This window comes from Myodes glareolus, chromosome 7 (genome assembly GCF_982192425.1).
Source record: "Myodes glareolus chromosome 7, mMyoGla1.1, whole genome shotgun sequence".
NCBI lineage: Eukaryota > Metazoa > Chordata > Mammalia > Rodentia > Cricetidae > Myodes > Myodes glareolus.
In genome coordinates, this window is record NC_142032.1 from 37,205,582 (window position 1) to 37,220,985 (window position 15,404).

The 15,404-nt window shown below is 41.7% G+C and overlaps 1 protein-coding gene across 1 annotated transcript in view; it reads left to right on the forward strand.

The window, feature by feature from the left end:
• The window catches only part of Pgm5 (phosphoglucomutase 5), a 167,183-nt gene that overhangs the window by 25,016 nt on the left and 126,763 nt on the right, over nucleotides 1–15,404 (forward strand). Inside the window, exons 3-6 of the mRNA XM_087908023.1 lie at nucleotides 215–361; nucleotides 5,189–5,314; nucleotides 6,743–6,933; nucleotides 7,490–7,644. Of these exons, the coding sequence (XP_087764149.1) occupies nucleotides 215–361; nucleotides 5,189–5,314; nucleotides 6,743–6,933; nucleotides 7,490–7,644 (619 nt within the window). The remainder of the gene's footprint in view (nucleotides 1–214; nucleotides 362–5,188; nucleotides 5,315–6,742; nucleotides 6,934–7,489; nucleotides 7,645–15,404) is intronic.

Below are 15,404 nucleotides of genomic sequence, written 5' to 3' on the forward strand. Positions count from 1 at the left end.
AGGAGATTAAAACAAACAGGCAGGGCTGATCAAGTATCCTCCATGGTGAATGAATATAACCTAGGAAATACCTGGTCTAATTGAGCTGTGGGTCTTTGTTCATTGTGTAGAGACCAGATGAGTCTCTTCTCTCTGGTGTAGGAGGCCGATAATGTTTCTCTGATTGAGATTCCGAGGGCTTTAAAATAAGCACACTTTGGATGTCACATTTTAGGTCCTGCGCCAGATGTTGTCTCAGACAAAATCTACCAGATCAGCAAAACAATTGAGGAATATGCCATATGTCCTGACCTTCGAATCGACTTGTCTCGACTAGGAAGACAAGAGTTTGACCTGGAAAACAAGTTCAAACCATTCAGAGGTAATGGATAGTTTGAAGACGTCAGAAAAATTCAATGCGTGGGGCAGCTTTCCAGGAGGGGCGCATATGATGGAGTCTAGGAGTGCATGAAGCTGGGGCAGTCCTTGTTGGTGATCAGTGGTTTCTGTAGGAAGGATTCTGGTGAAAATACTGAATTAGTCATCTGAGAGAGGCCTTGGTGAGTGGTTAGAAAGTAGATGCAATGAGGAAAGAGACTGGAGAAATCTGTCTTTACATTTTGATACTTTTAAAAGCCACTATCCAAACCGTATCGTTTTCCACATAGGAAAGGGTTTGTAGCTGACTCCATCATAGTATAGGAGGAATAGACTGTGGATTGCCAAACTTGTCTTTGAATAAGTTCTAAGCAATTAAGGTGAAAATGTGGGAAACTTTAAGTTAAGAGCTAAAAAGTCAGCGGGTCATTAAACTTCCCGTGGAAGGTTGGAGTTTCTTTGCCAGACCAAAGTCATGCAGTTCTGCTTAACTATACACATCATGGTTGACTACCTGCTCTATACCAAGCACTGTGTCCAGAGATTTTGAAAAGAAATTCAATAATTGTCAAATGTATTTAGTAAGTGGTTCAAGAATTAAATACCCAAGCCTGGCACAGTGGCACACAATATAACCACAGAACTTGGGAGACTAAGGAAGCAGGATCATGGTCATAAGTTGGAAACCAGCCAAGGCTGCAGAGAGAGACCTTGTCTGAGAAAGAAAGAAAGAAAGAAAGAAAGGAAGAAAGAAAGAAAGGAGAAAGAAGGGAGGGAGGGAGGGATGGAAGGAAGGAAGGAAAGAAAGAAAGACAACCAGAATGAGTGAAACTTTTGAAGAACTAAGAGCACAATTTGTTGTTTTACCCATTCATTATGAATACTGTAGCAACATTCACGCCATGAATATGCTGACCTTACCCTTGTATCAGTTAAAATTGTATAGAAGGCATGTAGGAAACAATAAAGCCACCATATGTTGTCCTTCTAGGGCCTCTACAAGATTGGGCGCAGTTTGTGTCGCAGTGGTGTCCTCATCTTCCAAAAATTCAACTAGACTGAAAAGATGAACTGTCATTAGCATGCGATTTTTAAAAATATAATATTATTAATTCTTTAAGAATTAATACAATGCATATAATCCATACAATGCACTTTGATCATATTCATCCACCCCATCCTCCTCCTCATCAGTTCTTCTGGATTTACCCTCCCAACCGAGGCACATGATTTTTAAAGTCATAGAAACCTTAAGATAGACTGGGTGGTGGTAATAGCACTGGGCTACTGATACCAAGACTTTCTGGGAGAGTTTTGAGTTGATCATTTGTTCAGATAGGGAGAATTTACTGAAAGTCATGTAATAGTCACTAGAAGAAAACAGTGCCCACTTTAAAAAATATAGTATCATTTATTTATTCTTCAATATTTTCACACATGTAAACAATTTATCTTGATCGTAACACCTCCAAGCACTCCCACATGTTTCACCCTTTGCCCCAACATATCTGCCCTCCTTTGGTCTTTATGTTCTCTTCTCTTTTGGTATTGTTTTGTTGGTCTTGTTTATTTTTCATCCACTGAGGCTACTTTATGCTTCCCTGTTGATTGATCTTGTTTCTTTGATCTTGCATGAGTAACTATAGATGCAGTGAATTCTTAAGTACTGTGGGACAATGTACCCTGTAAATGTACAATGTACAGGTCTTGTGCCCTGTAAAGATTTGTCATTTGTATTTTTTTTAATAAAACACTGATTGACCAGCAGTCAGGCAGGAAGTATAGGCACAGTGACCAGAATAGGGGAATTCTGGGGAAGAGGAAAGACAATTGTCACCCAGATACAAAGGAAGCAAGATGAGAATTCGTTACTGAAAAGGTACTAAGCTATGTGGCTAACACAGACAAGAATTATGGGTTAATTTAAGATGTAAGAGTTAGTTAATAATAAGCCTTAACTAATAGGCCAACCAGTTTATAATTAGTGTAGGCCTCTATATGTTTCTTTGGGACTGAATGGCTGTAGGACTGGTTGAGGCAGAAACCTCTGGCGACACTTAAGTACAATGGCAATGCTATACATAGAAGACAGTATTCAACAGCTCTCTTCCACATCCTCTAGCTCTTATATTCTCTATGTTCCCTCCTCTGTACCTTGAGAGGGAAGAGGACTGATAAAAATGTCCTATTTAGGGTTGAGCACTCAATAATTACTTATCAGCAATTGTACCAGTTATGAGTTTTACATTAACTATTTTTCACTGCAGAAGAAGCTTCTGGAGACAACATTGAAAGCAGCACTAATCTGTGGGTATAAATATAAATATAAATATTTGGCAGTTGGTAGCATTTCAATTTAGCAAGATAACAGTAGTATATTTCCCCCTAGAGCCTATGATCTCCTAGATTATGAATTTTGACTAGGTTTATAGTATCAGATATTAATTCTGTCCTACAGAGCAGACCTCAAATCCAATGCAAAAGCAATTGGTTATCACTGTAACCTCCATGCCACTATTGCACCAGTGAAAAGTGTCTACCTTTTTCTTTTTTCAAGACAGGATTTCTCTATGTAGCTCTGGTAGTCCTGGAACTCAATCTATAAACCAGGCTGGCCTCTACCTGCCTCTACCTCCCAAGTGCTGGAATAAAGGTGTGCACTACTACCACCTGACTGAAAAGTGTATTTTTATTGATCTAGTTAGAGATGCACATATAAAAAAATGTACTCATGGATTTTCTAGGTAATTACAATTATGTTATATCTAACAACATAATGTAAATATGTCTGACTATATATGATTAAAAAGACTAAGGCCATAAGAGAGATGAGAACTATCAAACATTAACATCAGGAAGAAGTCATATGCATTTTAATTGTTTAGGGTATATTTATGATTTTATACTTTCTGAGACTTGAGTCTTTGGGGAACTCATTACTGCAGCCACATTGTTCCTTGGGTGGTTTCTGTAAAGCGCTGGGGAATGTCTAGAAGTAGGTGGATGTTCCTCTGTTTCCCCCAAAGTAATTTGGAGATAATCCTTTGAGGTAATTTATGTGCTATATTCTTACTGTTTTACGTGATGAGCAAAGCCTGAATTAATTGAAATCAAATTGTCCTTGGTGTCTCATCTAGTGGTGCCAAAAGCATGTATTGATAATAAGAGTATGTGATTTTTCTGAATGCCTTGCTTCCTTGAACTGTCCCTTGTGACTATCAAATATCTTTAGGTAAATCTTTCAAGAGTTGAAAAACCAGAACGAAATTTCCAAAAATATCTTATGTTATAGAGTAAGTAAAATGTCTGAAGCATTTGAAGCAAAATATCAAGCATTTTCAGATGTATAGTTTACAGACAGTGGTTTTTAATTATTTTCTGAATTAATATTCTCCTCGTTTCAGAGGATGATTAAATATAGTCTGTGCTCCTTAAAAAGTAATTAAATTTGAGTGGATATTCATATTTCAGTTTAAATGAAGGGAAATATTCATTTCCTTTAAATGAATATAAATTAAATATATTTAATATATTTAATATATATATATTATATTTATATATAATATGTTATATATAAATTAAATATATAATTTAAATGAAGTTAAATTAAGGGAAATATTTTGAGATATGCTTTTATAGACAGATAAAGAGTAATTTATATCACATATTAAATATTGAACCTGGATGTACTGAAAAATTATTCATTGATAACATCTTTAATGTAGGCCTAAGTATTTCAGCTCCATAGACATTGAAAGGTAATAGATGTATAACTTTAAAAATTTAATTATAGTTAGCTGGAAAAATGGCTTACTAGCTATGAGCATCTGCTATTCTCCCAGAGAACCAAGTTTAGTTCCCAGCAGCCAGGCAGTTCATAACTATCCATAACTCCAGCTTCAAGGGATCCAATGCCTCTGGCATCTGCGGCTACCTGCATTCGTGCACATACCCAACCAAATGTGTGTGTACACTCCCCCCATACTCAGGCACACGTGTGTGAGCACAGACACAAAAAGAGATAAAGAGATGTAGCTACAAATCTAAAAAGATTTTTCTTCTAGACAAAAGTTTAATTCCCCCAAACTCAAGTATTTACTTTTCCTAGGAAGAGTACTTTCTGAGCACTAACTATGTCCAGGTAGATCTTTGAAAGCGGTGCCAAGTTCTGTGTAATGGGTTTCACTAATTAAATAAAAAGGTTTGCGGGGGGATTCCCAGTAACACACTGGAGAGCTATTGTGTTTCCTGTGGAGCGGCAGGTGTTTGACATTCCCCTGGAAGTTAGGTCGTGAGCTGGGTGTGAGAGAGGGTTTCTGCAAAGTCAGAATTCACCCCACATCACCAGCTCTGTGCTTGGATCCAGTGTGTATAACAGCACTTGGAAAATGAGGGCCACAGCTGAGGCCACAGCTTCTTTATGTGTTTCCCACCAGCTGAGTCATTCTTGGGTAAACTCACAGGAAAGACCACCTCACATGTGGGATGCTTGTTAGCAATGGTGTATGTGCAGCTGGGGGAGGAAGGCGCTGGGGAGGTGTGGCCAGGGATGACCATATTTGTATCCTAAATTCTTCTAGTGGTTAATTTTCCCTTGCAAGAAGAAAGGAGAATAGTCTTTGTACCATTACTTATCTGGAGTATGTCACACTTTGGCTGTGCTGTGATTTGAGTCTTTGTTTGTAAATGGACTCTTCCCTGCCCACGTAGCACACAGTTAGATGGGATTTGGATCAGCATTTTGCACCCTTAGGGTAGTAAATTTTTCGTGCCCCGAAAGATGATTTCCAGATAGGCTCACTGACATTCCCTCCCTTCTTCCCGGCCTCAGTGGAGATCGTGGACCCCGTTGACATCTATCTCAACCTGCTTCGGACCATCTTTGACTTTAATGCCATCAAGAGTTTGCTGACTGGGCCTAGCCAGCTGAAGATCCGAGTTGATGCCATGCATGGAGGTGAGCTTGTGCCTTTCTGAGAGCAGAGGCAGAGAACGATTAAGGAGACCGCTATGTGTCCAGTTATGTGGAATGTTCTAGAAAATTTCAGGACTCCAGTTACTTTCTTTTGATGTAAATGAAAACAAAAATTGAACAAGTAGATTTGGGACTGTACCATGTGAGTGTGGAATAGATTCAGACTACCTATTTATTGACTTTAAAATGTTATCTTCTGTAATTCAAACAACTGAATAAATTATGAAAAACATGGGTGCCCAACGCCTTTCTGCAGTCAATACCCTACTTTCCAGTGTCAACCTTTTTTAGTTCCTCTAGTGAATTTTAAAAGTATTCATTGCCTTGTTTTGAATAGCACAAACACACAACTTTTTATTAATTGTTCATTTTTTGAAGACTATGGGCATCTTACTGAACTTCTATGGTCAACTCTCTATCGCTCTCAGCAGCCCCTGGCAGCCAGTTATCTTTCTTCTACTTTCCTTGTTTTGCCTTTTCTAGAAGGGGATATTAACGGGAGAATAAATTCCGGAGTCTTTTGCTTCACATTGCATTCAGCACTGTTCTTTAAAATGATGCTCATGGTGCGTGTGGCTCTTCTTGCTCTTTGTTTCCGCTGAGCAGTATCCCGCTATCTTGATGTATCATGGTTTGTCTACCATCCCTTTCAAGTCCGTATTCTTCCTTCAAGCCCTACTCAAAAGACTGCTTTCTCTAGGAAGTCTCACTTTAGGTATTGCTTTTCTAAGTCGTGGAGCCCCACTAGATAGCTCCCCCTTTTGTCTCACCTCTTCACTCATCTGCAGATTTGGCTTGTCTCACTATTAGATAAAGGCCCAGGAATGTAAGACTCGGACACCTCACCCTCTTTAATTTAATCAGATCCTTTCAGTTCTTAACATTAGGGTTCAATGCTAGGTCCCCTGGTCCACACAATGGCTCTTACTGCATTGCATTCGTTGTTTTGCAAGGGGTCCTCTGTTTTCTATGAAGCTTCTGAGATTTTGACACTTAACTTGGCAATGCTACAACAGTTGTGCAGAGAGAATTACCTGTGCCCCTTAGTGCTTTTGATATACTCAGTTGAAGTGCTTACTACATGAAAACCAGCAGGTAATAAATCATTATTATAGAGTTGATATCCGTAAGGCAGTGTTTTAGAAAACCACAAGGAAAAAAAATTCACCTCGTTGGATGATTGACATCCTTTCTCTGCTTAACAGAGTCCCTGACACGTGGTAGATGCTCAATACGTGATAATTGATAGGATTATTATTCTATGTTGTGTCCTAAAAAATGACAGTATAATTTCTTTTCTTCTTCCGGGCTATTAAGTGAGTTATTTTTGTCTTTTTCTAACCAGAAGAAAATACCTAGGGAAGAGCACTCCCCCCAGGTGATTTTACATTCTCTTCTATCTTTTTGTAGTTATGGGACCCTATGTGAGAAAAGTTCTGTGTGATGAACTGGGGGCCCCAGCCAACTCGGCTATAAACTGTGTCCCACTGGAAGACTTCGGAGGGCAGCACCCAGACCCAAACCTGACATATGCAACCACCCTCCTGGAAGCCATGAAAGGAGGAGAGTATGGATTTGGAGCTGCATTTGATGCTGATGGGGTAAGGGGGAGGGCTCCCAGTCTGCGACCTGCTCCCCATGTGATGGAAGACGTACCAGAGGCCAGAGAGTCTGGAGTGCACGTGCGTGGGACGTGTCTCTGCTCTGCTGTTCAGGGCTAGAGAGCACCACGAACCAGCCTTAGCTTTTCTCAGTTTCAGATTGATGTATGTTCTTGAGAAATTATTTCTTTAAAAAAATAGTCAGGCAATCAGTTTCCGTTCATTGCTAGCTTTGTTGAAAGCCTCATACGAAAGAGGCAGCTATTCATCAGTTGCTACAGTTCTCCAGTCTATGTGGGGGAGGAGAGGGGCTAAGGCTGTGGAGGCCACAGAGGCATGGAGTAGCTGTGCCCACATCTCGGCAGGTGGAACACATTTCAGCTCTACCAGGACTCTGGGCCCCTAAGGAATTTATATGGGTTCCCATGCATCTTTTGGTCTATCAAATTGTTTTAGGTTGTTTAAACAGCAGGAAAGTGGCTTGCGCTGGTGATGGGAACTGGGTATGAAGAACAGATGCTTCTCCCTATTAATTTTCACACATTCCTTCCCACAGGACCGTTATATGATTCTTGGCCAAAATGGCTTCTTTGTGAGTCCCTCGGACTCCCTTGCTGTCATCGCCGCCAACCTCTCTTGCATTCCGTATTTCCGTCAGATCGGGGTTCGAGGGTTCGGGAGGAGTATGCCAACCAGCATGGCTCTGGACAGGTAAGCAAAGATGCTACTGTGACACCGTGTGATGGACCTTTGTTGGTAGCTGGCACTCATTCTCCCTGCTCCACTGCAAGCAGGGTGACAGCCTGGGGACTTAGGGATATGGTGTGGTGCAGCAGTGTGAGAAGCAGGTGGCCGGAGCTGGATTCTTCTTTCTTGTTTGATTTCTATGTCTTTTCTTATCTGTAATATGGGGATGCTAACAGTGCCATCCTTACATAGATTGTGGGGAGGTATGGATGAGGTCATGATGCCGCAGGGCGATCGGTAATGAAAAGTCCCCAGACTATCTTAATACAAAATATACATCTTTAATAAACAGAAGTAAGACTTACACCAGCTTACACCAGAATCCAAACGATCCGTCCGGGCGCAGGAGCCAGGCGAGAGAGCTAGCAGAAGCGCACTTGCCAGGTTTATAGGCAAGCTTTAGCCTAAAGGCGACACGCCCCACAAACAGAATGTGATTGGCTGAACTCCCCTATCAAGGTCACGCTTCCTGCCATCATAGGCACTTACTTGTTCCAAAAGTCACATAAGTAGAATCCTCTTCTATGGGTTTCTTTGTTGTTGGCTTGTATCATTTAATCTTGTTTTGTTCATCCATATGCATTTAATTGAAACATAGTGAATAGCTCATAACTGTGTAGTCTTCCCCAACCTGAGGGAATATATGAGTAAAATGAAAAAAGCATGGATCTTGAGGTCAGATCATATTATATACAAGACTCGGCTTTCACGTTCATAAGTGAGTAGAAGCAGGGATGCTACATCACAGGTTGTAAGAACGAAGAGACGGTGGGCAGAGAGCACCCAACAGGAGGCCCACTCTGGAGGCCCTTGTTAGTGGGACCTGGATTTGCTCAAACCCAGAGCCTCGGACATGCTAGATGCACTCTGCCAGTGAGCTACATTCTTGTTCCTGCATCCGATGTTTTCAGTATTAAGGGAGTAGAGCATGTGCACTGGAGAAGTTAGAAACACTGACAAATGAGAAGACAGAAGTGGCATACCATTCTCAGAGTTACCCGTGGCGATAGGTGGATTTTTAACTGTCCCGAGTCTTGTTCTGTGTATGTATTGTACAGATATAATTAAAATGTGTAAGACAATATACACAATATCTGTGAATGATACATAGTACTGAAAAGACTAGAAAGTCCGCACTACTGTGCTTTTTTTCTTATCAATTTCTAATCTTTAATTTTCTTTTATTAAAGTTTTTCTTAATCATTTGAAACCAACTTTATATTTAGATTCTCCTTGAACATCCCCAAAAACATTTTGAAGGTTTGTTTTCCTGCAGTAAGACCACATCCCATGAAAATTATCTCATGTACTCACTCATAGGTGGTTTTAAAACATAAAGCAAAGAAAAGCAGCCTATAAACCACAATCCCAGAGAACTTAGACAACAATGAGGACACTAAGAGAGACTTACATAGATCTAATCTACATGGGAAGTAGAAAAAGACAAGATCTCCTGAGTAAATTGGGAGCATGGGGACCTTGTCCGAGGGTTGAAGGGGGAGGGGAGAGGCAGGAAGGGGAGCAGAGAAAAATGTAGAGCTCAATAAAAATCAATTTTAAAAAAGACACTAAAAGAATAATATGCTAAAAAAAAATCCCATCCCATCCATCAGGTCTGGTTATGTCCTGTGGTCTTTCTTTATCTAGCAAAACCTTTGCCCTTTGGCAGTGACTTTAGAGAGATCTGGTCAGTTGTCCTATAGAATTCCACCTTCCAGATTATTTTCTTGTGGTGTTATTTGTTCAATCATTCCTAAAGTAAAAGTTGTATACTGTGAAGTTTATACATTTGAGAGTTTAAATCAATGAGTTTTGAGAGTGTAAGCATGCGCTTAACCAACACTCGAATAAAGGTGTGGGTTATTCCCATAGCTCCCCCCATTTCCCCAGCTCTTCCGGTCTCTACAGCCTTGCCGTAATTTATATCACCATCGAGGCCTGCCTGTTTCAACTAGACACAGTGGGATCCTCTGCCGTGTCATCCTCCTTGTTTTTGATTTATCCTTATCGTTGCCTATGCCAGAGGCACGTCTCTCCCTGTCATGCAGTGTATTATTAATAAGTGAGGCTCTCACCTTTGTTTTTTCCAGTTTCTCATTGATAGACATCTGGGCTCTCTGTAGCTGGAAGCTATTTAAAGGTTTTGTTGTTGACACATTTCAATTACTCCTGGGTAAATGTCTAAGAATAAATGTTGATTTTAGGGTAGCTGTACATCCAGAAAGCACACAAACTGTTTTCTCTCTTACATGTTTCTCAGCAGCGTGGGAGTTTGTGGTTGCTTCATATCCTCACCAATATTTGGGGGTCGGGATAGACTTTTAACTTAAGACATGCTATTGTGTGCTAGATACCATTTTATCATAGTTTAAATTTTCACCATCCAATAATTGATGATTTTGAATTATATCATATACTTCTCAGCTACTTGTTACGTTCTTTCATTATATATTCATGAAAGGGTGTTTGCATGTACTTACAGTAGGGTTACTATGGTTTTTGTTACTGATTTTTTTTCTCATATTTGTTGGATCAGACTTTTGTCAAATATAGTATTGCCTATTTTTTCCCTGCCTGTAGCTTGTCTCCGCTCTGTGTGTGTGTGTGTGTGTGTGTGTGTGTGTGTGTGTGTGTGTGCACGCTCACGTGCGTGGGCATATGGAGGCTGGGAGTCAACCGCACATATCATTCCTCAGATGTTGGTCACATTTCAGTTATGAGATAGGGTCTCTCACTGGCCTGGAAATCATCACATGGTTGAGGGATCTGTGTGTCTCTGCCTCCCCGGGGCTGGGATCACCAGTCTGCCACCATACCCGGCTATCTAATCTGGATTTTGGGAATTAAATCCAAGGCAAGTGCTTTACTGACTGAATTGTATCCACTTTTCATTTTCTAATTAGTGTTTTTGGATGGGCAAAGCTTCTAAATTTTTATGAAATCCAGTTCGCTAATTTTTTTCTTATGCTTCACTAATTATATTGTTACTATAAATGCTTTTGACGTCTATGAGGAATATTTGTTTACTCTTGTTGTGTGATACTCTTCCTGGGAGACACGAGCCAGCATCTACTCACCCCAGATAAGGAACTGAAGGATACCAGCAAATTCCAACTTGGTGAACCAAGTTTTCTTGGTGTTGCTTAAAGGAATTTGGGGAAAGGGGTTCCTCCCAGGAGCAGAAGTGCCTCCAAGACGGTTGCATCACCAAACCCTCCCTTCAGCATGGGTGACAGCTCATCAGAGTTGGAGCTCTGGAGCACTGCACAGCCTGCAGCAGCTCGAAAGGTTGGCGAGTGTCCTTTCCAGCTCCTGAGATGGTCTGAGCCTCTTCGGGTAGCTCACTGGTATGAGCTTCACCCAAGGGGTCCGCCTTATCTCAGTCTCTCAACAGTCCTTACAGCTTAGATATGTGTGGGGAAAGAGGACCCTAGTGTACCTGGCCAGTTTCAGGGGCTTCCTGAAGCCCTTCAGTTGTTTACTTCCTTGGGCCAGGCAGGCCTCAAACTCACAAAGATCCCCCCTGCCTCTGTCTCCAAAGGGCTGGGATTAAAGACGTGTGCCACCACTGCCTGACTTACTTCCTGACCTTAATGAGATTCCCTCCAAGATGGATGGTTCTCGGAGGAAATTGCGGCACAACATTCTTTAGAGCAGAAAGATATTTCCCCTGTGTTTTTCCTGTGGATAACTACAGTCCTAGCATTTACATTTGTGCTTTCCATTTCTAGTTCATTTTAATGTGTACTGTGGGGTAACAAAGAGGATCATTTTCCTCCATATTCTGTGGCCCCGCCTCTAAGTATTGGAGGAATTTTTTCTTTCCACTGAATAGGATTGATTTCTTTGTTAAAATTCGACTGATCATATGTATATGTAGATCTACCTGGACTCTTTATCCTATTCCATCTATTTTACTGACTTTTACATAGATGCTACACTGATTTCAACCATCCAATAATTTTCATTCTTTGTCTAGCTAATGCATAATATTTACTAGGCTTTTTCCATTACTGCATACATTTTAGAATTGATGTGTCAGTTCACACCAGAACCGTTTGGGACCTTGATTGCGATCCTGTTGAATCTATGAAGCCATTTGAGGAGGATTACATTTTAATAATGTTGGATCTTCTAATATGTGGATGAATTTCTAAATAGGTTTCCTGTGATTTCTCTTCCATACAAACTTGATTTTTCATGCAGATGTTTCATGGTTTTTATTAAATTTGTTTGTTTCCATATTTTGATCCTGTTGTACGTGGAATAATTTTTTTAAAGAATTTTATTATTTTTTATTTTTATTTATGTGTACATGTGAATGTCATATGGCACAGGTGGCCAAGGAAAGGATCCTGGGCACTATGCAACTTATTTGATGTTACAGGATTCTACTTAAACCTGATTTTATAATTTAGGCAGAATTTTTATATAGCTTACTTAAATTGGCAATAGTTTTGGAGGAAATTGTGCCAGTTATTCCTCTCTTCATATTATCCAGTCACCAGGAAAGTTAAGAGCCTTGTACTGGGTCCCACAGCTAACCAGAAACTGGCAGGATTTGACCCCGTGTCTTTTGATGCAGGTTACTGTTGCAGCTTCTCAGGGATCCAGAGAGACCCAGCCAATATCCCTAAAAACATTGCCCAGCTCTCCTGTGAGGTAGCCATGGCCAGGAGTGGGAAGTTTCATTCTGACAACGGAAACCGTTTGTCCTCTTTTCTTGTGGAAATGTCCCAGTAGCTCTTGATTGCCCTTCATCCACTTTACCAAGAAAACCTCCCTTCAGTCAGAAACCAGAGGCCTTGCCTAGGGATGCACAAAGGGCCTGTTCTGATATGTGAGGGACCGTTTCAAAGGATTATTCATGCTTGCTGGTTGGGATTCAGAATTCCGTGAGGCTCTGACGTGCTGATTTGTTTTGGGTATTTGATCTGCTGGGTCGCTCCCTCTGGATCCCCGTGATGGACACTTTATACGCCTCTTTCTTCCCGGCGAACAAATGCAGTTCAAAAGTCTGTCTTCTTGTGGTTTCTCAAATGACTTATTAATATTATTTTAAATGAACAGAACTGTGGGATTGTATCCACAAATGCCAGGGTAACAGTTGAATGCTTGAACTTTATCCGAAGGCCTACATAACTCCCGGTACTTCAGAATGGGTGGGCATCTCTGGAACTGAGGAATTATCCAAATTTTCACCATTCACAGATAAAACTGGTGCTTCCCCAAAAGAGACTTTTGTTGTCCCTGATTTCTATTCTCACAGTGTCACCAAAGCGAAGATTGCATTTACTCCTGAATATTAAAGTTTCCGTTTGGAAAGTGGCATTCTTTGGGAACTCTGTCATCTCAATGTGTCTGATTTGTGGCACAGATGAGTTACGTTGTTGAAAACACTCTGGTACAGATGACTTGAGAAGCAACGCACATTCAAAATATATTTGTGGCCCAAGGTCCGTCTCCACCCACATGGAGGTATTAAATAATTCTTGGTGTCATCATCACTCAGTAATATTTATGAAGCTCCCATCTGTGCTTGGGACTGTGCCGAAGGCTGTATAAAGCAAGTCAAACATGCAGCCTCAAGCTCTACTCACTAGAGTGGAATTCTCCTTGAAGGCATCCAGAGGACCCAGCTATGAGAACCATGTTTTGACTACAAACAAGGCCACAAATGTCCATACGGGCTAGTGACCCATTAGCGCCCTTCAACCTTTTCTTTACTTTGGGTGCCACCTGTGTATTTAGTATCACTAGAGAATGTTTCCTAAGCACTTTCTATGCCCTAGATGTGGTCCCCTCCTCTGGCAGAACTCACTATCTAACAGGAAACGCGGAAAATAACATGTAAAGCGAAAACATAGACCACAAATTGTAATATAAGGTATTGGGATGTGAAATTGGTACACTCAAAACTTGGTGAGGAGGGGCCGTCTTGCTTAGAGAGGGTTGTTACAGAAAGACTCTCTGAGGTCACCGATAGGTTGTGGGCCATCAGACGCATTCAGCGCAGGCCTGGCTGCAGGCTAGGATGAGAAGTCCCATACAATGCATATGAAACCACTTACCCCCGAGGCTGTGGTTTACCGTGGTTTGCTGCCAACCCCCAGTCTAAAATACGGACTGTAGCTTATCTTGATCATGCTCAGCTGGTTCCTGGAATTCAGACAGTGTTAATCCTGCAAGTATGCAAGTTTCTACTGATGTATGGTGACCTTGACCCCTGTCACATCCACAGCTCTGTGCTCCTTCATCTCCTGCGTCAGTCATGATGTACACGGCAAGGAGAAGCACAGGGAAGAGTTAGGGCCTGATCGCTCAGCTGCCATACGTTGCCTTTGCATCAGAATGATGGAAGCATTTTGCCTCGGCAGATAAATATGGCTTTGTCTTCTGTACTGAGACAGCAGAGAGAAAATTTGAGAAAGCCTTTATCATAGATTGCCGTGAAACGCTTCTCGTCCCTCAGGATGAAGGAAAGAAAGAGACAGTGCTCTCAAATGAGATGCTCTTGTGGAGATCCCCGGGTTCAGCAACCACATTGGTCAGTTCTCAACTGCCTATAGCTCGAGCTCCAGGGAATCTGATGCCTTCTTTTGCCCTCCACTCACATGCCTATACCCCCATACAAACATATTTGCATACACATTATTAAAATTTCACCTAAAAAACAAGAGGCTTACCAAAGAATCTAATAGTCTTGGGAGATATAAATGAAGTTAAGGAAACCTCCCAAGTCCAGAAAAGAACAAGGAGGCCAATGTGAGTAGCAATGAGGATCCCTTAGGACTGGGGGGGGGGGGTCAAGGGCAAGCAAGGATCAGTGAAACCTCCACTTGGGCTCTGGAGCTGTAGAGCCAGCTGTCAGAGGGGGGCTGAACTCCAGGGAGGGAGAGATAAGGATCTTTGCCCTCTGACCCCCAGTCTCCTGCTGGTGCCTCCTATTGATTAACCCAGAAGGGAACTGGGGGTTCCTCTTAGGAAGGAGAGCAGGACACTAAGTGAAGTGGGGATCAAGGAATGGGAGGGGGCAACCAAAGTATCATCAGGGCAACCGGCACACCAGCCCTTCTGGATCTTTCAACTTGCTCCAATACTTCCAGTTTCTCTCCTTTGGGGGACCTCAGACTCAGACAGAGAAGTTGGTCATACCCATCTTTTCATAATTGGTCCATTGAGAAAACCTTTCCTTTTTTAAGAATTGGTTTCTTACATAAATTAATTTTTGGTGCCGGTGCTCAAGCATAGGGCCTTGCACATGCTGGGCAAAGTGCTGGTCTAGCCTGCAGGGCTTATTTCTTATCACTTAAACAAATCCAATATTTGTGTTTTCTCTAATTGGCTGCTCCACCGCAGACCACAGTGGTAAGCCTGAGTGTCCCGTTGTGTTTCTGACTCAGTCTCTCCTTTCCAGTCTTGCCTTTATTGCTTCTGGTTCCCAAGCGCCTTCTTCCTTCTGCTACTGAGATAATGGATAAACTGATCTCCTGCTCCTCTTCATCCTAGTCTGGATTCTCCCAAGGACCTTGTCCTAAAGCACAAAATCACACCTCTCTCCTTTCTGAAAATGGACTGGCGGCCTCTCGTGCCTTTATAAGGGGATCCCACCCACACCCTGTTATGACATCTTCAGCCTTCTACACATGGGCTGCTTACAGTTGCGCTCGTCCATGGCCTCTTCGGTGCCCTTCCAGGGGCTTCCCTGCGCGAAGTGTGCTGTC